Source organism: Sparus aurata, chromosome 16, assembly GCF_900880675.1.
Source record: "Sparus aurata chromosome 16, fSpaAur1.1, whole genome shotgun sequence".
NCBI lineage: Eukaryota > Metazoa > Chordata > Actinopteri > Spariformes > Sparidae > Sparus > Sparus aurata.
Window position 1 is genome coordinate 9,635,817 of NC_044202.1, and position 25,935 is coordinate 9,661,751.

General features: G+C 41.2%; 1 protein-coding gene across 6 annotated transcripts in view; it reads left to right on the forward strand.

Annotated features, from left to right (window-relative positions):
* The window catches only part of dnmt3ab (DNA (cytosine-5-)-methyltransferase 3 alpha b), a 45,070-nt gene extending 21,557 nt beyond the window's left edge, over nucleotides 1-23,513 (forward strand). For 3 of the 6 annotated variants that reach the window (XM_030444028.1, XM_030444031.1, XM_030444030.1), the window contains 17 exons: nucleotides 6,988-7,374; nucleotides 9,197-9,355; nucleotides 9,630-9,737; nucleotides 10,948-11,104; nucleotides 11,288-11,434; nucleotides 12,686-12,730; nucleotides 13,161-13,240; nucleotides 13,385-13,497; nucleotides 14,932-15,115; nucleotides 15,228-15,312; nucleotides 15,654-15,799; nucleotides 16,864-16,954; nucleotides 17,061-17,209; nucleotides 17,740-17,825; nucleotides 18,816-18,885; nucleotides 19,854-19,972; nucleotides 20,104-23,513. In XM_030444028.1, coding sequence (XP_030299888.1) covers nucleotides 6,988-7,374; nucleotides 9,197-9,355; nucleotides 9,630-9,737; nucleotides 10,948-11,104; nucleotides 11,288-11,434; nucleotides 12,686-12,730; nucleotides 13,161-13,240; nucleotides 13,385-13,497; nucleotides 14,932-15,115; nucleotides 15,228-15,312; nucleotides 15,654-15,799; nucleotides 16,864-16,954; nucleotides 17,061-17,209; nucleotides 17,740-17,825; nucleotides 18,816-18,885; nucleotides 19,854-19,972; nucleotides 20,104-20,245 — 2,268 coding nt within the window. In that variant the 3' untranslated portion in view covers nucleotides 20,246-23,513. Of the gene's footprint in view, nucleotides 1-1,619; nucleotides 1,904-1,939; nucleotides 2,001-6,987; nucleotides 7,375-9,196; nucleotides 9,356-9,629; nucleotides 9,738-10,947; nucleotides 11,105-11,287; nucleotides 11,435-12,685; nucleotides 12,731-13,160; nucleotides 13,241-13,384; nucleotides 13,498-14,931; nucleotides 15,116-15,227; nucleotides 15,313-15,653; nucleotides 15,800-16,863; nucleotides 16,955-17,060; nucleotides 17,210-17,739; nucleotides 17,826-18,815; nucleotides 18,886-19,853; nucleotides 19,973-20,103 lie in introns of those variants that run through there. The other 3 variants (XM_030444032.1, XM_030444033.1, XM_030444029.1) reach the window with 3 other exon arrangements.
* Nucleotides 23,514-25,935: the final 2,422 nt, after the last annotated feature.

A 25,935-nucleotide genomic window follows, 5' to 3' on the forward strand; every position in this document is an offset into this window, starting at 1 on the left:
AATACACACACAATTTATTATATTAACTTACCGACAAGATTTTAAAAGGGGACACTTAATTTACAAATGGGGAGCTACATAAACGAGGGTCCCTAAATGCAAAGCTCTGGTCACCTCGTGTTGGAACTGACAGGGCAGATTCAGTTGAGGATCTAAGGTTACGTGCAGGCTAATAGGGATCCAGTAGGTCAGAAATACATTTGGGGCCCAAACCCTGCAGAGCTTTAAAGGGAAGCAACATAATCTTAGGATCAATGGAGGATTGGAGTATGTGGTCTTTTTTAGACGTAGGAGATGGCTTTCCAACATAGACCAGTATTAAGGCCATTGCATTAATCTAGGCGTGATGTCATAAAAGCATGCGTTAAAGTCAAATATCACGATAATGATATAAAATATTACAACATATTACCCAGCGCTAGCCTTTTTCCAGAAACAACCTCCTTGTTTATCACAGACTTTGTTGACAGGCGTTAGACGGTGAAATCTTGATGAGATCCCTGACTTTGAAGCCTTATCAGATGGAAAAAAAAAAAAAAAAAACTCTGCACAGCGGTTCACAATCTGATGAGGAAGGACTTCACTGCTCTGAAAAGTTATCAGAGTGACAGTCATTTTGTGGTGCGCCATTTTTTAAGCTGACGTGATGTGAAGTCCTTAAAGCTTTGAAATAGACATTTGAACATCTGCTATTCTATGACAACTAAGAAACCATCCATGGACTCATTATGAGATTCGGAAACCTACATTGTTAAATTGTATACCTCGTTAACAGCTTTGCCAACAACCTGGTATTTATTTTTACTTCAGTCGGAGCGATCACACTGCGGTTACTCGTCCAAGCTCGGATTTCCCTTTTGGATCACTAATAAAAGCTCCTAACACAACATAAATACGAAGTTCCCCCCACATTGATCATCACTTAGTCATGTTGAGTATGACTCCTGGTTGTAATGTGATGTAGTGAAACTTCATCTGTTACATAATGAGGAGTCTCCGTAGTATCAACATGGGGTCTTCCATTTCTTCTGCCTCCCCGCCCACACCCCACCCCCCCAAGGCTCTCCCCCGGAGAAGGCTCAGCCATAAAAACGTCTCCAGGGAGGAAATATTGCCAAATTAGCAGGACATGCCGGGGTCCCACTCGTGAAATGCCGTAAAATACGAGGCAAGTAGGCAGTTCACGTCCTCCAAACAGAGGTGGATTTTCTTAAACAAGTAGCTCTACAAGGGAGAGATTTAAGGGGATTTGCAAGATGCAAATTTTGAGTGTGTGTGTGTTTTTTTCTTCCCCCCTTTTCTCATCTGGCGTATTGCAAGCTTTGATCTAATTTGCACAAAGAGTGATTTGTTCAGGCATCAAAGCCCTTTCCTGAGGAGTAATATGAGGCATAGCTAGCCTGTTTGTGGTTCTGCTCTTGACACAGAGCCTTTAGCTGTTGCATGTTTCTGCAGCAGGAAGGACACGGTGGCTGAAAGGGTTACTGCCGTCTTGCACTTTCTCCAGGATCTCTCTTTCTCTCTCTCTTTTTTTTTTTTCATGTGCCTTGTGTTACAGTGGACTTCTCCGTCTCTCCCTCTCCGTTTCCCTCCCCCATTCTTCTCCTGACCCCTCCCCCAGCTATGGAAATGAACTCTGTGCTATGGATATGAGGGTGAAGATGAGGTTTGCAGCAAATTTCCAGCCCTGCTTGCAAGACAGCCTCTTGGCTCGCTGCCAACATTTTGCAAGTCCTCTCTAGCCAACCAGAATTCCTGTCGGCAATCACCTGACCCTGAATTCCCAGACAAAGAAATGTTCATGCTTTCTTTTTTTAAGCGATCTCTTCTACCCTGAGAGTGGGGGTGAAAAAAAACTCAAGCCCCACACTGGATTATGAGGGTTGCGCGCTGGTGTGTATGGGTATGTGCACTGCATTGTTTGTTTGATAACACGGAGGGATAGTGTGCATGTTTGATTAGCCTGCTTACAGCGGAGAGGGGGAATATGCTGACTTCAGGTATTTCCACGAGAGTTGTCGTGAACCATCTGCTCTGCAACGGCTTAAAGGGAAACCGTCTCTTTAAAAAAGAGGAAGAGTGAGCGGGCTTTAGCCGTGTTTGGGAAAAAAAAAAAAAAGTTGCTTGCATGAAAAAAGTTTTCCCGTGGGGTGAATATGTGCTGAAAGTATTTCCTGTTTCAAAGCTGCGCCTAGAAATGTCAGAGGAGCGTGTTTTCTGTTTTAGGTCAGATGTGTTTACCTTAAAAAACGTTGCCGTGTGTTTTGAGGCACCATGATTTCACCTTACATAACGTTCAACCGGGAAAGAGGTGAAGTGTGTTGCCTAGGCCTCGGAATCCTTTTCCTTTCCTGTCGTTGTGCACTTTGTTCTGTTTGACTCTGGACGTAACGTTAGATTTACTGTGAGCAGAGCAGTTTGATTACCTGAAAAGATTATTATTATTTTTTTTAAAGGGGGCTTTTGGAGTGAGCTGAGCTTGCCTCTTCGGGGGGAGCTTCTTTAACAACTCCACTTGTGGATTCATGGCCAATTCTGTTTATGTATTCATGGCTGACTCTGTAATATTCCTAATTATCTCTTAAAAGGACGTAGTACAATGAGAACCAGATGGCCTATTTCGGTGTGACCCCCCAAGGCCACTCATGAAATACACAGCCTTTGTAGGGACCTGTGCTAAAAAATCTGGCTAATGAATGCAGTAGCCACATTGCTGCACAGCAGAACCTGCCACTTGTGCACTTCCAGACAGTATTTCCTCTTTTAAATGATCGGCATTTTTTTTTTGCATGCATCTCGAGTTGGCTACACCTGCCTCGACTGGAGGAAGTTTAGATAATTTGGTATATAAGCGAGGGTCTGTGCACCCAAGACATATCTCACTGTATTATCCATCAAACAATTGCACAGAACAGTCCCCGCTGTGTCTCTCCTGCCTGTTGCGCATGAGAGACTACTGCATTCAAAGGTCAAACTCTTTTGTGTTGCTTCAAAGGCTCGCTGTCACGTTGCGTGAGGAAGTAATGTTCAGTGACAGTTTATTTCATCTAACTTTTACCTTTAATCAGAGTGTGCAAGAGCGCTTGTTTGTTTTGATCCGATGGCGCCCGAACTGCTGCTTTAACGATTTTCATCTTCATTTTTTTTTTCTCACATCGTGTTTGCTTGACGCTCGTCAGTGCACTACATGTGAGTTGTCAGAGCTCGTGCAGCAATTGTGGTTCGTCTCAGCGGCTGCACCTTTGACTGTTTTTGACAGATTTTCTCGTAAAGTTAACAGCCTTCATAACAGCCACTTGTTGTCTTATAAATAAACGCCAGTAAACGTGACCTTTTTGTTAACAAGCGCAGCCCAGATTAGATACTAGCGTATCATCCGCGCACCCCAGAGACCAATATCTCTTCTCTTTTTTCTGCTTCCCAGTGCACTCTGTCACCCCTTGAGCCCTCAGGGTATCATGCTGCACAGACCTCTAAGTCAGATTATCCCTTATTGTGCACCCAACATGTCTCTACACCCTGCCAGAGGCCTGTGGAGCTTCTGTTTTCACTCTCTCCATAACAGAATCCACGGTTACTGTGAGTACAGTAACTTAGGTTTCCTTTGTATTCATGTATGACATTTTTCCGAAGGGGGGAGAAAGAGAAAAAAAAAAAAGTGTTTTCACTGTGAGGTTGTTTAAACACATTTGCTCTGCTGTGTTTATACATCTACAGTATGCCTGCTGTCATTTTTTGGTATTTGTATTCAGGGCGGCGTGACAGCGGATATAAGTGGTGGTATTTCTGAGCTGTCAGTGACGGGCAGGCGTGCGTAAATGATAAAGACCGCATTGTGTCTCTGCTACCTCCTTTCCTATTTTCCCCTTTAGACTCGGAGAGCCTGTCTTGCTGGTGGAGCTGCACACACACTGTGAGGCCCCCAAAAGGGGGGCATTTACAACTGGGAAGAAGTCCAGAGACAAATATCTGGTTCTTATAGCCACTGTACTTTCTCTCCTCCCCCCACTGGCATTTTCAGCGTCACTTTCTCATTGGCTGCGAGGAGAAGGAACCCTGGAGGCAGACTGACCCTAAACACACCACATTGAGCGCAGTAATGGCAGCTTGGCTGCTTTATTGCCATTTATATTCTCTTCCCGGCGTACCTGTGATTACTGGTCAGCGCTGATGAAGCAGCTCACCACAAACACACACAGCTCTGCACCGGCTCTCCTCACATTGCGATTATTTCCCTCCATACTCATAACGCATTTAGCAGTCTAATTGACATTTGTTGTTTTTTGTAGTTTACCATCTGGAACCGCACATCCGAGCAGGCTGTCGAGCACTAACTCCAACGTGCTTGTGCTGGAGCCAAGAGGTCTAACACATATGGCCGAAGGCTTTGAACCATCTATCCAGCACTACAGTACAGATATTTATAAACCGCAGCAGAGCCTCTTGATTGAAGAGCACATGTTTCTACTCTTCTGCACCGAAACCCCTCCCCGTGCCGTCTAGGCACCACCTCCCCTTAAAGGCGCTATTGTTTACGAGTCACACTGGGAGAGAGGACGGAGGATTGTGCTATACACTCTCTCTCTCTCTCTCGCTGAGCCTCTCTCCTTCTGGCCTTTCTTCTCCTCTTCCCACACACCCAGTCCACCTCTGGACATTTACAGTGTGTGTGTGTGTGTGTGTGTGTGTGTGTGTGTGTGTGTGTGTGTGTGTGTGTGTGTGTGTGTGTGTGTGTGTGTGTGTGTGTGTGTGTGTGTGTATGTGAGACCTGAGAACTTGAGAAAGACTTGAGGAAAGTAAGCACAGCTGTGCAGCGGCCGCTCTCACGTGGAGCCTATAGAATGACCAGCACGTGTTTACATACGGGACTGCAGATATATATTCTGTGCGTGTGTGCGAGTTTTTCGGAGAAAAAAGGGCGAGAGGAGGAGAAGAAAGTTAACATGTGTGTGCATGCCGAGTCCTAACGTGTGTGTGTGTGTGTGTGTGTGTGTGCGCGTTTGAGAGAGAGAGAGAGAGAGAGAGAGAGAGAGAGAGAGAGGAGAGAGAGAGAGAGAGAGAGAGAGAGAGAGAGAGAGAGAGAGAGAGAGAGAGAGAGAGAGAGAGAGAGAGAGAGAGAGAGAGAGAGAGAGAGAGAGAGGAGAGAGAGAGAGAGAGACATCAGAACGAGTGCAGCTGTTGGGGATTTACTGTGAGAGGCTTAAGTCCCGGCTGCGTCTCGTCCTCTCTGATCGACCTAGCGGTTCAGTGTCAGGTACCATAAACCCAGTGAACTCTCCGCTGCAGCTATGGACACTAGAGAGTTACTGTATACCGGGCCGCTGATGAATGGGCCTTACAGTCGGAGATAAAGCCGTGTTTACAAAGGCTGTCAGGCCCTCCCACAATCTACATTCTGCACGAACACAGCAGACGAACACGACTTGGTGTGCAGCCGAATGGCTAAAAATGCTATCAGCCTGTGTTTATACTGCTATTAACTGTAAGGCAATGTTATCGAGAGGTCTGCCTGGTCACGATTCAGGCAGAATAAACGATTAATATGTTGAAGTTTTTCAGTTTTATCTACTTAAAGCTGCATTAATGAATATCTTTAAATTAACCGCGGCTCAGATGATTGCGTGTAATGCGAAAGGCATTGCTCATAGTGACAAACTCACAGAGGATTACCAGTTCAACTCAGCTTTATGGTGCATTTTAGTGTCTTCCAGCTCATTGTTTTGGTTTTACAGCCTGCAACGTCAGTGTTTAGGTTCACTCTAGCAGCATCTATTCCACCCCAGCAGGCAGCTCTTTTCAGCAAAAGAAACCCCCACTAAAGACAAAAAAATTAGTGGCCTGTAGTCTCACTCACCAGATATAGACTCACTTGAGAAATCCTTATAGGTGTTTCTGTAGAATTAGCGTAAATAACAAAGTATTTATAAATGACACACCAGTAGTAGTTTCAAGGCTTTATAAAATACAGCTTAGTGGGCGAAGCAATATTAATAGTGTTAGTAGTATTCTAACCACTAACCTGGATCTCCATTAATGAACGCTGTATGTGATTAGCGTCAGAATTGCAGACCATAATTTGCACAAGGTATCATGAGGGCTGTGGATAATGTGGATGAGCCTGCCACTGGCTGCTTCTTCAGACTGCGTTCTCCTCCCTTTCGCTATCTGCATGTTGTTGTTGTTCCAAAATCCCTGATATCTTCAGAAAACGAAAACAGCAATCTTCTAGGCAGCAATCAACACAATGAAAATGGCGAGTTCCCCCTAACCTGGTCGCTATTGGTACAACTTAAACAAGCTAGCAGTGGTTACCTTTTCTTTTGGATTCTGTCATTTGTATGCCAGGACTCTCCCTCACCTCGTGCAAAGCAACAACAAGATTATTTTTGGCCTTTTTAAGCCTCATTTGACAAGAGAGCAAAGAGAGTGACAGGAAACAGGGGAGAGAGTGGGGGAAGACGTGAAGCAAACAGCCATGGGGCCCCATTTGAATCCGGGCTGCTGCTGAGGGCCCTGCCTCCAGTACATGGTCCAACCACTCAATGAGCTGAGCTATCAGGGCAACCCCCCTCCTGACTTTTGAGCAGGGTCACGAGTGGTTCACGATCCTCTTTTTACCAAAGGTTAGCGTTAGCCAGGGAGTAATGGTAAGCTGGACAGGACGGCCAACATTAAGAGCTGTTTTGGTTTTGAGTGTGTTTTGTCTTCTTCCCTTTGTGATCCTATTCTTTGTATTCCTTTTGGAACAATTTCCTGTCATGTTTGATCAAATTCAAGGGTCTTTTTAACCTTTTTTTTACATTAACTACCAAGCTTAAGTTTGTCCTTCTTCCTGATTTTAAACTTTGTTTTTGCGCAAAGTTCTTGTACAGCTAGTTGTATGAACAATCTTTTTTAATTGAAAAAGTGTATTTGTAGCTAAATGAGACACTGCCTAATCTGAAAAGTCCTGTTCTCATCACTGCCCGTCTCTGCGCTGTGTTTCAGGCAGAGAAAAAGGCCAAACTGATGTCAGCGATGAATGCGATGAAGGACCACGAGGAGAATGAAATAGAGACAGAGAAAGAAGAAGAGCTCTCAATAATCAAACACCCATCGCCTTCAAAGCTGCTGCAACAGCAGCACCAGATGCAGCAGCTGCAGCCTCAGTTGCACACTCAGTCACAGCCTCAGTATCAACAGCAATCACAGCCGTCGCTGCCACAGCAACAACAACTCCAGCCTCTGCCGCCGCCGCCACCGCCGCCTCAGCTGCAGCAGCAGCAGCCTACTGACCCCGCTTCGCCCACTGTGGCCACGACCCCTGAGCCCGTCGCCATCGGAGGTGGAGACAAGACATCCCCCAAGTCTGCAGACACTGAGCCCGAGTATGAGGTAAGATCAATTTGAGCTCGATTCACACTGATCACTATCCGACTGTAAGACTAACAGGATTTTACAACAGAGATCTCTTTTGGAAAAAGAGGATTTAGCTGGATTAGCTGGGGTTAATCCATGTCAAGGTAATCAGCCTCTCATATTTTGGGAATTTGCTCACTTCAGGTGTTTCACAATGTTCAGCCTTGTGTAGATGCGGTATCAGACATTCTGCAGATATAACACTCTATATTAGGGTGCACATATTAACCATTAACATTCAGGATGCATAGTAGTCGCATATTTGATCTTTACTTGTCATTATATTAGATTTATCAATGCCATGATAATCATGACCATATTCTACAACTACTAGGTGGGCCGCCTTTCACACTGGACACCCACTTACATTTTGCTTTTGTCTTCAGTGTGAATGCGTACACTGGACTGTGGCAAATGTGCCTATCAAAACTTTAGATAAGCTTTTATTTTCGTAGCGATGATTAAGGTGCAGTGTTACTCTTGTAATGTTTGAACTGGGCACTTTGTTTGCTCAGGCGACAGCGAATTACACCTGAGCAAACAATCATTCTCTAAACATTCACTGTGCCAAACAAAGGCTCTGATTTCGCCTTCGTGGACACAGAAAAGAGAAGACAGCAGTAATTTTTTTAACACGGAAATGTGGATAAATAATCACAAATGACATACAGTGACGGATTTATCATCATGGATTCATTTTTACAAAGCCTCGGACAGGAGTATGATCACCCTCATTTAAACGATTAAGTGTTAACATTCACCTTACCTGACATATTTAACTTTAGTGACATTATGTTCTGTATGACATTGTCTATCCCGGAGTTGACTTCTAGTGTGCACTAGATCTCTCTCTTCAGTCCTGTTCACTGCTCAGTAGTGAGACAGAGTCATGCACACAGTCAAGCTGGAAAAGCTCCGCTTCAGCGATACAGCCGCAGTTTATCTTCAGATAACGTTACATTAAACTTCACATTTATTTTTCTCTGGCCTGACTTTACACTGCATGAGGGATTTCTCCGGCTTGAACACAGTTTACTTGCCCCGGGCAAGCGTTACTGTTTGGACACTACGGCTCTGTCTTCAGTGGGAAACTCTATCAGCTACCCAGCAGTATGTAATATGAAAGCAGTGATGGTATAATTCAGCTAAAATGTATGACTCTGATATGAAGCATTCTGCATAATCTCTACATCTATTTAAGTGCTAATGCTTCTGTGTTTTAACTAAAATAAAATTTTCGGTGCAGGACTTTTACTAAACAGAACATTTCCAAAATGTGGCGTTATTACTTGCATGAGAAAGAAAAGTATGATGCGCATTCTTCTTCATCTAAAACATATTTGTTTATCAAAGCAAAGTGATTTTCCCGTTGTATTTTGGTTTCAAAATGGTCCAAAAGGCTTCATTTGCAAATTAAAATCAGTGAATCTGATGGCGGAGAAAATGCCCCTGGACCTCCGATCATGTCCCCCTTTTTTCCGCCGTGCTTCTCCCTAAACCAGCAAAACAGACTCCGATGTGAAAATCAGTGACCCTTCCCCCTACCAGGAAAGAAGAAGCCTTTCAAGAAGTTAACCATTAACCAGGAATCATTGTCAGGCTAAAATGCCATAAATTCCTCAGTTCCAGCATCTGAGCTTTTAAGAATTGCTGATTTTCTTAATCCTAAGTGAGAGTAAGAGCTAAATTAAGTTTGTTATATCACTTACCAAACTGAGACAGACTGTGTTCAAAGTTTTCACAATCGTACCCAGAAGTTAATATCAAGCGGATGATTCGTCTTTTATTTTGGCTGCAGGACGGTCGTGGTTTTGGCATCGGCGAGCTGGTTTGGGGGAAGCTGCGCGGGTACTCGTGGTGGCCAGGCCGCATCGTATCCTGGTTGATGACGGGACGGAGCAGAGCCGCTGAGGGAACCAGATGGGTCATGTGGTTTGGAGATGGAAAATTCTCAGTGGTGAGTGCTTTTCAAGGCCAACATTAATATTGCTGTCAGGTGATTTTATTTATTTATTTTTTTTCTCACCAGAAATTAAGCAAAACAGCCTTCCGTTTATAGCGACAACCACACACTGTATAATGAGATTTTTGGCTTTATTTGCTCAGCTAATCGTTATTTTCCAGTGTAAACATACGAGTCGTTATTCTCCAGACACGTTTTGCCTCCGCATCATGAATTTTTTTCAGACATGCGTAGTAAACAGCCATTTCATTTTCTGTGTATGTTACAGGTGTGTGTAGAGAAACTCTTGCCTTTAAGTTCCTTCAATAATGCCTTTCACCAACCAACTTACAACAAGCAGCCCACGTACAAGAAAGCCATTTATGAAGTGCTACAGGTGAGTGTAACCTGCATGTTAAACTGATCTGTTTGGTTATTTTATAATTGCAATTTTTATCATTTCATTTGCTGTTATAGTGCAATTTTAAAAATATTCAAGCCATTTGATTGATCACACTGTACAGTTGTTTTTTACTTGTTTAAAGCGACATCATGCAAGTGTTTTACCTTAAAATAACAGCTTCAAAATCATGTTGATGGTACAATGTGAATGGTGTCTCTGTCACTATGTAACTTCAGTGAGAGGGGAGGATCACAGTGTTACACACATGTTTACTTCAAGATACAAGTTTTCAACACGTAATGAGTTTTATTTGTAGTTAGCACCTACATTACGTCTGACAGATTGTTACAGACCTGGGACTTTAATAGTATACTTTGACATTTTGGTAAAGTTGCTTATTCATGTTCTTGCTCAGAGCCGCTTTCATATCTGCGTGTTAAAAATCATGCTAGAGCCAGCAGATGATTAGCTTAGCTTATCTTAGCACAAAGGCTGGAAACAGGGGAAAACATCTAACCTGGATCTGTACAAAGTAAAAACAAATACCTGCTAGCACCTCTAAATCTCACTCACTTACATATTGTATCTTGTTTATTAAATTCATGATCAAATGTATTGCACTTAAGAATTTCCTCAGCATCTATAGCCAACTATATCATGATGATGACAATATATATCCTTAAAATCATTTACATGTCGTGACAATATGTGTCAACACTGTGACAACTATGTTTCTGCTGTGCTTATGGACTAGTTAGGTTTCAGCATGATAACAACTTGGTTAGGCTAACATGGCTATAATTCATCAAAAACTTCTTGTCAAAAGTATCTGTTCTTTATTGTCACAGACACAGCTGGAAATTGTCCAGAGGCTTCCTTAAAAATAACCCGTGAGATCTGGAATGAAATGTTGAAACACAGTCTTGAACTGCAGTCACTGGCTTCACAGCCTTTGCCTGTACCACTGTCCCTTCAAACTCAAGATATGAAAGTCAGTTCATAAACATGTAATGTGAACATCATATGAAACATAGAAGAAATGTTAATGTGTGTGACACATTAGGAATAAAGACAATGATTTATGATCCCTTTTTTAGGATATACATAGCTGAAGTCTTTTGTTGAGACACTGACTCGATAGGTGCAGTTCTGTAGGTGTACTGATGATAAATTTCTCTCACGCATGTTCTTTATGTGTTCACAGGAGGCTAGCAGCCGGGCAGGCAAAGTCTACATGGCTCGCCCCACCAGCGATGAAACAGAAACCTCCAAATCTGTAGAAATGCTGAACAAGCAGATGATTGACTGGGCAATGACAGGATTTCTGCCCACTGGACCCAAGGCCTTAGAACCACCAGAGGGTAAGAAGATGTCAGTATTATGAAGATCGAGTTGTTGGCCTTTTTAAAAATCCTTTGTTTCTCAGAGATAAACTAACTCTGAGACTACACATTTCTTGAATTAAGCACGTAATTGAATGACTGAAAATGCAGCCTGTGTTAGTAGGTGTGTGAAGTCTGATTGTCTGATGTTGTGTACCCCAGAGGAGCGTAACCCATACAAAGAGGTTTACCCTGAGATGTGGGTGGAGCCTGAAGCAGCGGCCTACACGCCTCCCCCAGCCAAAAAGCCTCGCAAAAGCACAGCAGAGAAGCCCAAGGTCAAGGACATCATTGATGAGAGGACACGAGGTAAGGTGCCTCATTTATTAACTTAAATAGGAGTCATGAACTCTATATTCCTTCCCATGGGGAGGACTTAGCAGAGTTGTACATCGGAGTAAGTGGTCTGAGAAGTACTGTGTGGACAAGAGGTCCATTAGAGGGGCAGTTTTAAGACGAGAGTGAGTCACATGACGAGGCAGAAAGGTTTTGGCTGTTCCAAATGATGTTTGGTGGGTTTATTCCCAAACAAGCTTTATGATATTACTACAGGATGTCTTGAGTATGAATGAGTGGCTGGAGTTTTCATTGATTAAACAGTATCAGTTTAGTCTGATGTTGGAAAAGCTGTTTGTTTTTTTTAACTTATTAGAACAGTGCTTTTTGTATATTAGTTTTATTTTATCATTGTCTTTTAATTGTGTTACAAGATAAGATTATCCTTTATTATTCCCCCAGAGGAAACATTTTGGGGTTACAGCAGGACGAGGACTGAATAAATACAGAATAATAGAGAAACTTGAAGAGTTTTACCCTCCGAAGGGAAAAGTGTGGGCACCTCTGTTAAAGATATAATATTTACTTACTTACTGACTTGTATATCTCAAATGAACATGTTAAAGCACAGTGCTTGAAGCTTTCCCTAGAATTGACTGCTGGGTAATAAAATGGACATCCCGTCAACCAATTATCTCCTCCCGCTCAGACAAGTCAGACCCATTAGCATCTCATTATTTATACAACTACAACAACAACAACCCTGAACCGGATGATTTAATGAGGCAGGAAAATAAACATTTTGGGGTGAAAACTCCACTGCTATGATTGCTCCAGCTGTCCTGCATGAAGAACTGTGAGTCATGATGGATTTTAAGCCAAACTGGACTCAAATAGCTTCTCTTCGAATTTGGTGTACCACAGGGGTCAACTTTGGGCCCTCTGTGGTTTCGAATTTTCATCAATGGTCAGCCTAATGTTTGTAAATGGACATGCAATATTTTATTTGCTGGTGATTTTAGTATCTTTCATTCTCATATAAACATTGGTTGTTCTAAAATATGTCTCTTTTATAGTAGAGGCTTATAAAAATATATCCTTTTTATAAGCTGTGATATTCACATCTACCAAAACAGACATAATCATTATTTTTGAATTCAGAGATCCTTGAATAAATAAACTGAAATAACTGAACTAAAATTTGGGTGAAGGGTGAAAGAGGACAGGTTTCAAGTGTGGGCTGTTGACCTACATTTTCTCATCAGCTGTGCCATTGTGTTTCAGAGCGGCTCGTTCATGAAGTGAGACAAAAGTGCCGCAGCATAGAGGGTAAGTGATGTGTCCTCTGTGTGCTCCAGCTTGTGGCAGCACCGGGGGGCCTCTCAGAGGAGGAACACTTTGACACCTTACAGTACATTCGCCCTTGTTGTTGTTGTTGAGAAGCACACCAGCGTAAATTTATGCATGTGTGTCTTAATAAAATGATTTATATATATATATATATATATATATATATATATATATATATATATATATATATATATATATATATATATATATATTTATTTATTTATTTTTTTTTGCATGATCTTTCCTACTTTCCTGACTCCCTTGTTAGTACTCCACAAATATACTGGCTATGATCCTTAGATCTACACCTGCGTCACAGCTGTTCAAATAATTTCATTGAAGTGTGAAGTTGCAACACCTCTCTGACCTCCGCCTGTTAAATACTGACATACTGCACTTGTGTCTGCAGACATCTGTATCTCCTGTGGAAGTCTGAATGTCAGCCTTGAGCACCCGCTGTTCGCCGGAGGAATGTGCCAGAGCTGTAAGGTAAGCTGGGATAGAGGTCATTAAAAGTCTCCAACTACTGCGTCGTAAAAAAAATCACAGCTCCTTTCAAAGCTAATAGTAAAATGAACATATTCCGAGCGGCACCTGATGTGACTGCTCACTTCTGATTTGCCCTCTTAACAGAACTGCTTCCTAGAATGTGCGTACCAATACGACGACGATGGTTACCAGTCATACTGCACTATCTGCTGCGGAGGACGAGAGGTTCTCATGTGTGGAAACAACAACTGTTGTCGGTGAGCTTTCTAGTGGGTTCTACTGTGTGATGGGGGAGGTGGGTGGTGATAGGAACCACAATAAACACAATGTCTGCATTAGCTGTGTAAATGTAAAATTATGGGAGCACCTTTTGTACAGAAAAGCACTATTTAATATGTGTGTATTGTGGTCGGCAGTGTTGCGGTATGTATACAGAGTGCAATATTGTCAGGTTTGCATAGAACATGCAGCGCAAGCTACTTATTGATTTAAAGGAAATGAGTGGCACATGGCAGCAAGTATTACATAATTTCAAGGTTATAGGCAGTAGGCGATTTGAATATTTAACATGGGGGGATGGCCTGAGGATCGTCATAATTTTTAACATGAGTTATGATTCAGTGCCTTTTAAAATATCTTATTTCCTGGGCTGGGCCTTTAGTTTAGATTTCAGTGGGTCTATTTGCTCAAAACATGCACCGCGCTGTTTGATATCGCCATTGTGTCAAATATGAGTCATACTCATCACTTAATACTTCATAAGAATGAACACGTAGGCTTAGAGTCCATTATTGATTAAAAGCTATTAACTTTTTATTATTTGTGATGTCTTTGACTGTTGTCTCTCGTCCTGTCCTGTCCCGTCTCTCGTCTGTGCATATCTGTCTTGCTCCGATCAAATTGCCTGACATAATATGCAGATTTGATTTGCTCAGTAGCGTTTTGTAAGCAGTGAACAACTCATCTAATTGGTCTGAGAGTTTTTGTGTTTGTAAATATTTCCAAAAAATGTTCTGTACCCTTAAATGTTCCGTTCAAGAAGTAAAATGAAATCTCCGTAGCCAAAATTTTTATATAAAGTAGTAGTAGCGTCTGTTGTGCGGTTGTTTTTCTAATACAGACAGCAGGATTGTGCCGTCTTTGCACATATTGAACGCATAATGGAGGCTTTGTAGGGGTGTCACGAATCCCACGGCAGTGATGTCAGACGCCATCGTGGAGGTCCCGTGAAGAAGATCACAAATATTATAAAAAGTGTGGTTGTGTGTCAGTTGAATAGACCACTGTTAATTATAATTATAAAGAAATGGTTTCACAAAATGTGCTCCCACGGACAGACGGCCAGTTTAAAGTCCAGAAATAGAGAACAGATTGAGCTTTGTCGTCAGATGCCGCACTCAATCAGTGGACAGTGGCTCTCTGTGTGTTGATGTGATGCTGTTTAACATTGCATGACATTTTGATGATAACTCAAAACTCCCAAACCTCATTCAAAAACCTCTTTGAACCAACTCGGCATTGTACGTATGAAACCGGGGCTGATGCTTTAACTGTGCGCCCCGCTTCTGACCTCTGCTTTAAAGAGGAGAGAGCCTTCAATCAGTTATTGAACAGCTTACAACAGAGAGGAAACCACTGATGTGTCGCTGATGATCACTTGTGCTAATGAACTCTCTTCGGCCCATATTCAGGTGTTTCTGTGTGGAGTGTGTCGACCTCCTCGTTGGTCAGGGAGCGGCGCACGCAGCCATCAAAGAGGACCCGTGGAACTGCTACATGTGTAGTCAGAAGGGTGGGTTCGGTCTACTGGGGCGCCGCTCCGATTGGCCCAGCCGTCTCCAGCTCTTCTTTGCAAATAATCACGACCAAGATTTTGTGAGTAATGCACCTTTTCAACCCACTAAACTGTCTTGCTCAGATAGTCTTTTCCCCCCTGCATGTCTAATTTTCTTCCTCCCTCTCTCTCTCTCTCTCTGTTGTATTTCAGGAAACACCAAAGGTTTACCCCCCAGTCATGGTGGAGAAGAGGAAGCCCATTCGTGTCCTGTCGCTATTTGACGGCATAGCAACAGGTTAGACCGAAACTGTGAAAGCATGAAATGTTCCGCCTGTATTCATTTACACCATATTCCCCCTTTCTTTATTTTTATAATTACTCGCACATCAAGAAATCATTGAATAACACTGAGTCATTTTCAGGCATTATTGGTCAAGATGTGACTGATATCGAAACGTTATATCGATGAAGAGACAGTGATTGAGGTTGAGCGTGTTTCAGATACTGTCCGAGTGTATGGGGGATATGAGTGGTCATTTTCAGTTCCACTTTCTCTGTAGTCAGAATCAACCCTGGAGGTGCAGTCCTTTCTTTGTTTTCTATGTTCTGTCTGACCTTTGTCCCGGTACTCTGCAGGGCTCCTGGTGCTCAGAGAACTCGGCATCGAGGTGGATCGCTACGTAGCTTCGGAAGTGTGCGAAGACTCCATCACTGTGGGTATCGTCCGGCATCAGGGTCGCATCATGTACGTCGGCGACGTGAGGAGCGTCACGCGCAAACATGTGAGTTTAATTTGGTTTTTGTAGGTGGCTGTGGGAATTGCTCATGGTCTTTTTCAGTTGCAGCATGCTTTACATTCATGCAAGGAGCATTTGTGTTGTGCTGACCACTAAAGAGCAAAAACAGACCTGAGGAGCAGCTGAAACTTACAAAAACAGGTCAAATTGCACCAGATTCTTGAGTCTTAAATGTGGGAAGTGAGCACATGTTGAGTGACTGCGTGATCACAGGGACAGCGCCCTGATTGGTGGCCATGATTACAGATGTGTTGCTAGGCAAATCCTGCAAGAGCCTGAATTCGAGCATGTTTCTGTGTCAAAACAGATATGCACATTAATTAAATCTGTTCATTTAGACTTCATCCTGTGCAGAAAATGGGGTGGGGGAGGGAGAGAGATGAAAAAACACAATGTTTGAATTAGAAGGCAACAGAGACTAGTTTCCTGTTTGACTGCTGTTGTTGGCCAGTTTTGTTTTCATGTGCATCTGTGTGTGCTGTCAATCTTTACAGCTCCAGTTGGAAATATGACACATGGTTAACGTAGTTATCATAATGGAAACAATGTGTTGTTATATATATATATATATATATATATATATATATATATATATATATATCTCATGATTTTTCAACACTTAACAGTGAATCATATTATCATCTGTCTGTCACGCATCTTTAATTATAATGATAATAATCCAAACATATAGTCTGTTGTCTCTCCTCTGCCTGACTATCGAGGTTCTTTAACATGCCAGATGAATCATTTTAGTGACATCATATCACATGAATGCTGCCCACTGACATTCAATGATTCCAGGGGAAAAACAAAAATGTCATTGCCAAAGTGCATGATGTCATTAAAGGTAGAAGCCAGAGGCTCGAACACAATAAAGACATTTAACTTTAGCGTCCAGCAGATGCTGCAAATGCAACTGAATAAGTTATTTAATTGCAGAATATACGTGAAAATGCTGTAATGCTGGATCACTTCACAACACACATCAATATCTATTCTGTCTCCGTCTTTATCTCTGTTCTCTGACTCTGTATCTAATCTGTACACAGATACATGAGTGGGGTCCTTTTGACCTTGTTATTGGTGGCAGCCCATGCAATGACCTCTCTATAGTCAATCCTGCAAGGAAAGGGCTTTATGGTAGGTTTACTGCTCACTCTCAAGACTTTCTTTTCTAGTCAAATATCATCAGTATGTGCCCTTTACTGTACTCCAGCTCTGTTTGATGACTGTTCCTGTCCCACAGAAGGCACCGGCCGCCTGTTCTTCGAGTTCTACAGGCTGCTCCACGAGGCTCGGCCGAAGGAGGGGGACGACCGGCCTTTCTTCTGGCTCTTTGAAAACGTGGTTGCCATGGGTGTCAGCGATAAGAGGGACATATCTCGCTTCTTAGAGGTCAGCCTCGCTCTGTCGGCACAACGTGCTGCTAACTAACGAGTTTATCTAATCCTACAGGTCGTAACTCCTGCCAGCTAGCTTCATCTTGGGACTGTAGTGAAGAGACAGTATGATGTGACAGCACTGACAAAAGCTCTGATGGATTATGAATGCCCCCTTGTGGCCCTGTTTTATTATCTCTAGACACAGGTCATCAGAAGGGGAACACTGACACTTTTAATCTTGATACAGGCGTTTTAATGAGCTGTGTTTAACATGCTTAAAGTTCTCATCTTTTGCTCTTCATTTTGCAATATGTCCTGTAAAGACTTGACTTTGTTTGGCTTTTGAATCAGTTTTTAAAAAGTGAGGTGAATGGACATTTTTGTAGTTGGTTTTCGCCAGACCGTAAATTGTTTTTTCAACAATACAAGGATTTGTCTCAATACCAGGAATGCTGTGATGTTAAATGGTAGTTAAATTTTTGGCGAAATAGCATCTTCCTCTCTGACTTGTGTCTTTTCTTCTCTGCTTTACTTGGATTTCAGTGCAACCCAGTGATGATCGATGCCAAGGAAGTGTCTGCTGCCCACCGCGCTCGGTACTTCTGGGGTAACCTTCCTGGCATGAACAGGTTTGTGTTTGGATGGTGATGGAAGCAGTAGCCTGTGATATACACAGTGGGGACTAGAATGGCACTCGGTAGAGAGCATACCTCCAACATGGCCCAACTGTCCCCTTTAATACTTAAATATGTAAATAAGCCTGATTTATTTCAACAAGATCCATGCATTATTCCCTGAAAACTTCACAAAAATGCTGAAAATCTTGAAATTATAAAAAAAAAAAAATTAAAAAAAAAAGGTTTTGGATCCGTCCCTTTACCCGAATCTGCATCAAAAGTTGCGGAGTCTGTGTTTTTTACTAATACATAGTGACAATGCTAGTTCTGTATTGGCTAAATTAAGAAATCTTCTGTTTTGTTTTTTGTTAATATGACTGGCACTTGATATTTATAACCTTGCACATCCAGACTGCATCTCCAGTGCTCAGCTTGAGGAAGAAACACAGTTACAATAATCAGCAAACTTTCAGAGGATGACATGACTTGATTCCCCAAAAGCCTGAACAACTTTGACAGCTATTAAAAATAGTTGCTGTAGATATATAATGAAGCATGATTCTGGCCTTTTTAAAAACTTATCCTAACTACCAATGCAGGCCGAATTGAGTGTAAATCTAATCAGGTGTAGGTGTGAGGTGGAATGCGTTGGCATAGTCTGATGATGGTGAAACTATTTTGTTTAGTTTTTTATTTATCTGGATTCATATGCAGTTATCTGTTCGTAATGATTCCCCGATTAGCCCATTCTTGCGTGTGAAGTTGCTAATCGGACTGGTGCACAGAAAAGGAAGCCCTGACCCAGATATCTGCACCATGAAATATTGACTGTTGCCCCCAGAAGCTAAATTGACGTTCCAGATTTCTCCATACCACAATCATCAGAGCAAAAAATGTGCAATTACTGGACTTAGCCAAGCATCAAATTTCTTAAATAATGTCCAAAGTTAAGCAGTAGGTCTAAACATAAATGTTGGCTCCTGAACTTTTTCTCCTTCACAGGCCTTTGAGTGCTATGTGCAATGACAGGGTGGACCTCCAGGACTGTTTAGAGCACGGCAGAACAGCGAAGGTACTTGCGTTATACTTTGATGGAACAAATATATTGCAGCAAAAGTGCATGCGTCCCTTAGTGAAATGTCAAAAACATTTAAGATCTTTTGGTATGCCCTGTATGCAACTGTGGATCCCTTGGTTCTTTATATTCCTTACATTTCATTCATTTTGGGGAAGGCTTTTGTAAGTGCATTTTAGAAATCAGATTGCAGCAAGATAAATTGGGAAAGCAGTCTGTAACAGTGAGAGCTGTTATTTTAAAGAAACATTATGTAGCAATTGACATTTTGTGTGATTTGGTGCACCTTTGATGCACCAACAAACAAAGCTGATTACGTCAAAACGTTGTTACGTGTTGAAAACTTCTTCTGTCCTGAAGTAAATGTATGTAACTCTGTGATCCGACCCTCTCACTGAAGTTACGTAGTGCAGAAACAAGTGATGGGGGGTGGAGCTGAGACAGAGACACCATTCACCCTGTTACAAGACACTGTACCATCAGCGTGATTTTGAAGCTGTTATTTAAAGGTGAAAGAGAGACATACTGTTGCCTTAATCAACAAGCAACAAAGTAAAAGTTGAATATATTGCTCAGTGCAAGAGTAAGCAACTTTGCACATGGGCGGCTCCTAGTGGCAGCATAAGGTAACAGCCGTAGCTCCTCAGTCAGTACTGAGAACACGTGAACTCTTCACCTGGTAGCGTTTCCAAGTGGTAATACTCTAAAAGATCTTCAGTCAGCCCTCATTTTACCGGGATACTTAGTGCCTGGTGGCAGACCATATTGCACCGTGAATGCGAGGTTTCACAGGGAACCAATGTAAATGTAGATGCGGTCATTATTCTATAGCCATTACACTGCAGTCAACATTTACTTCATAATGATGTGTTAAAGTGAAAAACTACACACAGAATTCTCTCCAAAACAGAGCTGGTTAGACTCACTCACTAATATGTCCCCTGTTCTCCTTTGGTCTGTGTCAGTTTGACAAGGTGAGGACCATCACCACCAGGTCTAACTCCATCAAGCAGGGCAAGGACCAGCACTTCCCTGTCTTCATGAATGAGAAGGAGGACATACTCTGGTGCACTGAGATGGAGAGGTATGTAAGCGTAAAAATCGTCGTTCAAGCTACCTTCCCCAGCTCCTACAGAGATCGAAATCTCAATCTTTTTCCCGTGTCTTCTCCCTGTTCTGCTCCCTCCCTGTCTGTCTTTCTGTCTGGCCGGTCAGGATCTTTGGCTTCCCAGTCCACTATACGGACGTGTCCAACATGAGCCGATTGGGGAGGCAGAGGCTCCTGGGCAGATCATGGAGCGTCCCGGTTATCCGCCACCTGTTTGCACCACTCAAAGATTACTTTGCCTGTGTTTGAGCAACGAGGAGAAAACTCGGAACCATTTTAGGAACTGCAACTGTACGTTGTGACTAGAATATAAGAGCCTTTGATCCTCAAATTATACTCCTGTATAATTTGTGAGCGAAAACATTGACGTAGATTTCACATTATTTCTTGTATTTGAATTGTAATTCTTATTCTATTTAATTTTGATATGTCATTTTACCTTTTAGCAGTGTTATCAAGTATTGTTGATTTGTTTGTGCAAGCTATACTTGAGACTATGCTTTCTTCTCAAGACACTGAGACAGAAAAGTGCTAAACGTGTGTGTTAAAAAAAAAAAAAAAAAGAGAGAGAGACGGTGACGCGATCGGGAAAGACCCAGAAAGATAGGGGTGCGGTTTTTGAGATATGTGAAATGTTTCTGCTGTGTGAGCGAACCGTGCATCGGGCAGCCATGCTTCCAGCTACTGAGCCTCACAGAGATGTGAAGAGAAGGGCGATTTTTCTTCAGTGTCAGGAGAGCCTCTAAGTCTCTAAGAATCCAAAACACCAGATCACATATACCTCTTTGTTTACAGTTTCTATACACAACTGAAGGTAATAAAGGTACTACTGTAATATGGTTACAATACCATGGTGCTCCAAAATGATGAGAAACATCATAGCCCATGTGGCACGTTAGACAATACGGAGCTCTTTAACCTGTTGCTGGAAAAACATGTGTCTAATGTTTTTACACTTAACGGAGAGAGAGAGAGAAAAAAAAAAATATCTGTTTTGTGCTGTTTTTTGTTCACTTCAAAGCCGGAGTGTTGGACTGCAAAAACAGAGCGTAAGTCTCTCCTCTGCGTTTTACAGCTTTTATACAGTTTGTACTGGTGCTCATTTAATCTCTCAGCCTCGCCACACTCAGGCTCACTACCTGGATCTGCACAAAACAGAAAGTGAAGCTAGCCACATGGGAAATGATGTTTTTCCGTCATTCGGAAAAAAACAAAAAAAAAAACAGAAAAAAAAAAGTATATAAGATCAACGTCTGTGAAACTATTTTGTTTTTCTAGTTTCATCCTGACCAATGACATTACTGTACAACTGTTAGCAAGCGTGGTCGCTGAAACGGAGGGCGAGGGCGTGTTTGAACCTCGGCTCCTCGGCTCCTCCGCTCCTCCGCGTCCACCTCTGTAAACTGAAAAAAAAAAAACAAAACTGTCAGGTGCAAAATCCTCAACAATATGGTGCGGCTTCACAAAGTTCTTCTACCTTTTTTATAGCAATTTTGTGCTGTTTTATCAACATTATAAAGCACTTTTATATGTATACTTTCTTTTTTTCTTGATATTTTTAAAAAAAAGATATTGTTTTTTCTCGTGAATTGTTTTTTTCTTTGGTTTTATGATGTGAACTGATCTACCCTCGTGTAATACTTTTTGTATACAGTAGGGCTGTGCCAATAGAAGTGAAAGAATGGATTTTGATATGTGAAACCCATGTTATTTGACTCAGTGTACAGTAGATGGATTGACATTTGTAACCCCCCTTTCCCGTTCCCTTCCGTCATCCATACTGGTCTCTGTTTGACATCAGCGACGCAGTATGTTTACTACCCAGATTCAAAGAATGTCTATCTCTATTAAGATTGTAAAATGTAAGACAGAGTTAAAGAAACTATGTCACGCGCCTTGTATAATATTTTGTCCCCTGTGAAGGACAGTCGGCCCTGATAAATCGTAGTCGCCATGTTGACAAATTTTTAAGTGCTGATCCAGATTTTTGGATTCACGAACTAAATTCTCTTGATTGTAACCTCTAAGCTAAAATATGGAGGATTTAGGCTGCGGTTTGTCAAAACGAAAAACTGACACGGTGCTTAACAAAAGACGTCAGCACTCAAAGAGTTTAAAGAGGGTAATAAAAAAACAGATGTTATCGCTTATCTATATCATATTTAAGATTCAAAAAAATTTGAAATTTAATTTCTTAATGTAATTAATTTCTTAAGTGACCTTATTGCCATCGTTCTTGCCCATGCACACGGGGCTCAATATGAGCTCTCGTGATATTTTACCCAGATGTTATCCCCCCCACCCCTTCCTCCTATAATACTTAACATCCCCTCATGTTTGTACATTTTGTACATAGTTTTTTCCGGTTGCTGTTTTTCAATTTGTTTTTTATCTTTTTTTTTTTTTATTACGTATGAGATGTACAAATATAATTCTTTGCTAATATATATCATCAAATTAGGAGAGAAAAAAAAAATCTTAGGTTAAAAAATTGAAAAAAATCAAGTGACAAAATTTGATTCAAAACTTGCTTTGAGCATTTAGAACGTAGGGAGACTCCAAGTCAACTTTTTATCGTGCTGATTTGTTTGTGTCAAGTGAATCCAGATTTAGTGTCATGTGATCTTAACAGTGGCCTATGGACAGCTTTAAGATGAACGGTCTCTACTTCACTGCGCAGCCCTACACGGTGGTGTTTTTTTTTTGTCTTTAATGCTTCTGTTTTTCCTTTTTTTTAAAGACTTTAAAAAGAGGGATTGTAGGTGTTTTCTGATGGTGCTACAAATTTTATCTAATTCAGAAAAAAAAGTATATTTGATTGGAAGAGAAATAAACACGTCTTGACAATGACTGTTTTTAAGTTCCTTGTAGTAATGGGAAAAAAAAACCCTATTATTTCACTCATATAAATATATTAACAAAGGCATTTTAACTTTGTACTTGAAAAAATAAGGATAACAAATAATGAAAGGTTTCCTATATTGTTTTAGACTAGAGATTGCTGTAGTTGGTGCTTATCTGTGGGAAAATCGTGTGAGAAAAAAAAAACGGTAATAACTTTTACTGTAGCATAATGTATGCTTAATACGCGTTGCTTCTTAATCCTACATTCCATGCCGTACTATTCTCCATGAAATGTTGTTTTGAATTGATTGTTTTTTCCTTTTCTCTTCTTTTTTTTTCTTTTTTTTTTATCAGAAACAACATTTTTTCTTTTTTTTTTACTGTTCAAGGCAGGTCAATAATTCTATATTCGGTGATACTGTTGACACTCTTGTGTGACTTTCTTTCTTGTCATAACTGTTTTATGGCCTATACGCTTTTTCCTCAAGACCAGTTCGTACAGCAAATGTAGCAGTCATTCTCCACTTTGACCCCCACCCCTGGCTCGCCCTCTCCTCCCCCCCTTCGCCCCTCCTCCCCCCATACTTATGTTTAGTGTCCAGAGAGAAGATAAAGGCTCCGTATGTACTTGTGCTGGAGAACACTTGAATAAATGTATTGTTTTTGTGCAAAACTCTGAAATTTCCTGTCCCTTTTTTTTTAGTCAGATATAAAACTTGAATTCACGCTCAAGTCCCTGAAAAAGTGGTTTTGAATCTCGAGCAATAGGCAAAAACAAACCTTCTAATGTTAGTTTTGGGGAATTTAGAATGACGCAACAAAAACAGACTAACAGTCCAATCAAGCCTAAACCAATATCAAATGCGCCTGATTTTCCTCTTGCAATATTCCCTGAGAAACTAATGAAAATATCTATCAACACCCTATACCGCTATGTTAAAGAAAATGAGAAAAAAGTTCTTTGATACATACCAAAAGTTAAGGGGGTCTATTCTGGGCCAAGGTCAATCTTACACCTAAGTTTCGTGGAAATCCGGCCTGAACAGACACGGCTGAAACTAGCATAACCTCCACAGTTGACCTGCCTTATCGGGACTGTTTGGTTGTGCTCTGATTTCATTGACGTTAACCTGCAACATTAGCAAACGACCCAAAACATGTCATCAGATTCAAATCTGCTGAATTCTGATTGGTGTACAGAAATACATGACATTACCTTTTTCCAGTTCTGCACACATCACCAAGTGTGAGGAGAACAGAAAAGAAAAACCTAAAAAAAATGCACACACTCGCAGGTGCTTTGAATCAGTTTCATCGCCACATATGTCAGTTATAATGTTACTTGTTCCCATTGTAAAAGCACAGGTGTAAAATCTATTTCAAACGCCTCTCAAAAAGTGCTCTGAATGTACAATAAAGGGGTGCCGCTGAAGTAATGGTCTCCTGGGACACTTGAATAGACCAGCGGCATTATTAACATTATTAATAACACCTGTGCTTTTCCTGCTATGATATATCAATATGTCTGCACGGAAGAATGTCTGTTGGACACATGGAAGACAATGCCTGTCTATAAAATCCTTTTTTCCCATTAATATGACTTATTATCTCACAATACTTGCATGATAAGAAATATTACAACATAAATATTTCTTAGTTTCTCATAAATATGTGTTACTAGTAACATTAAGGATGTGTCTGTTGTATTTAAGTATCAAATATCCATCAGCATTTTTATATTTTATGGAAAGTAAGTCAAAATTATGATCTACTGTTTAACAATTATAAGGAATCTTGTGATTTCAACAAACAATCCCCCAATAATGATACAATATTGTACGAATGTTAAAATAAAACCTCTTGATGAAGATAAACTCCATATGAATAGCGTCCAATTGTCTCATTATAGAGAAGATATTGTAGAAATTCACCCATAGTTAATGATCAAACGGCTCTGTTTTGGCTGCTAATTGTCCCGACGGAGGAGATGTGGACATCGATATCAGCTCCTGCTTCTATGCCATCATGCACCCAAGCAGGGGATCTGTTTCTCAGTGTGTTGACACCTGGGTCCAAAATATGGGTGTTGCCCTGCAGATCCTCTCTGAAACATGTAGCAGCTCCACAGTCTATTACATACCCTGAGTGTGTGGGCTTGCACTTACATTTCCTACTAATGCCATGTGCTCATAAATATATAATTTATCTATTTTAATGTTCATCGTTCTTCCATCACAATTGTGGCTGATCAAGCCCAGGTCATGTCAGGTGAGACAGAAAGAAGACTGGACTATTAATACATCCAGTTAAAGCTCATAGAGAGACGTAAGCCATCATTTTCATGATAATAGTTATGATAAGCCATTGTAATAATCTATTATGCTGTTATCTGTATGCCACCCTCTTCTTCTGCTAGTGGTACAGCCCCCTCGCAGTGGACACGCCCTACGTCCAAAGTGATTGGTTACATATGCGACCAAGCCTTCACTCGGCGCCGCTGATTGGAGCATCGCACCGTCGCACGGCCGGGATGCTGCGACCTGCGTCAAGTTGATAAAAGTGAGCTAGAAAGCAACAGGAAGCCGGAAGATTTGCCTAGAAAATAAAAGCATAGACGTGTTTCCCAGTTTGTGATTTAAGAGGACATTATTATCATATTATTTTATCATGTGGCTAGCATTTGTAAGGCAAAGAAGACAGGTAGGCCTCATCAATATCTGTATTTAATCATGTAAAATTCATCCAAATTGTTGTGATAGAGTGGGGATAATATTATGCAAACAGGACATGGTTCTCTGTTTTTACAAAATTTCTTACGTTATTATTATAAAAGGGGCAGGTGCATTAAGTTTTTCTCCTTCCTGCTACTGTTTTGTTTGTGAAATGTGTGGATGTTTTTGGAAACTATACATTGAAATTAGCAAAATTATACAAATGTGAATTTTTATATTTGTATATATTTTATGTCTTCATAGTGCTATCACATATGAACACTTCCGAAATTATGTTAAACCCAGCAAGATCTGCTTTGAGTAGTCTAGTTGGTCACTCGATGTGCAATTTACCAAATCCTCTTTAATTTTGAGAGATATTTA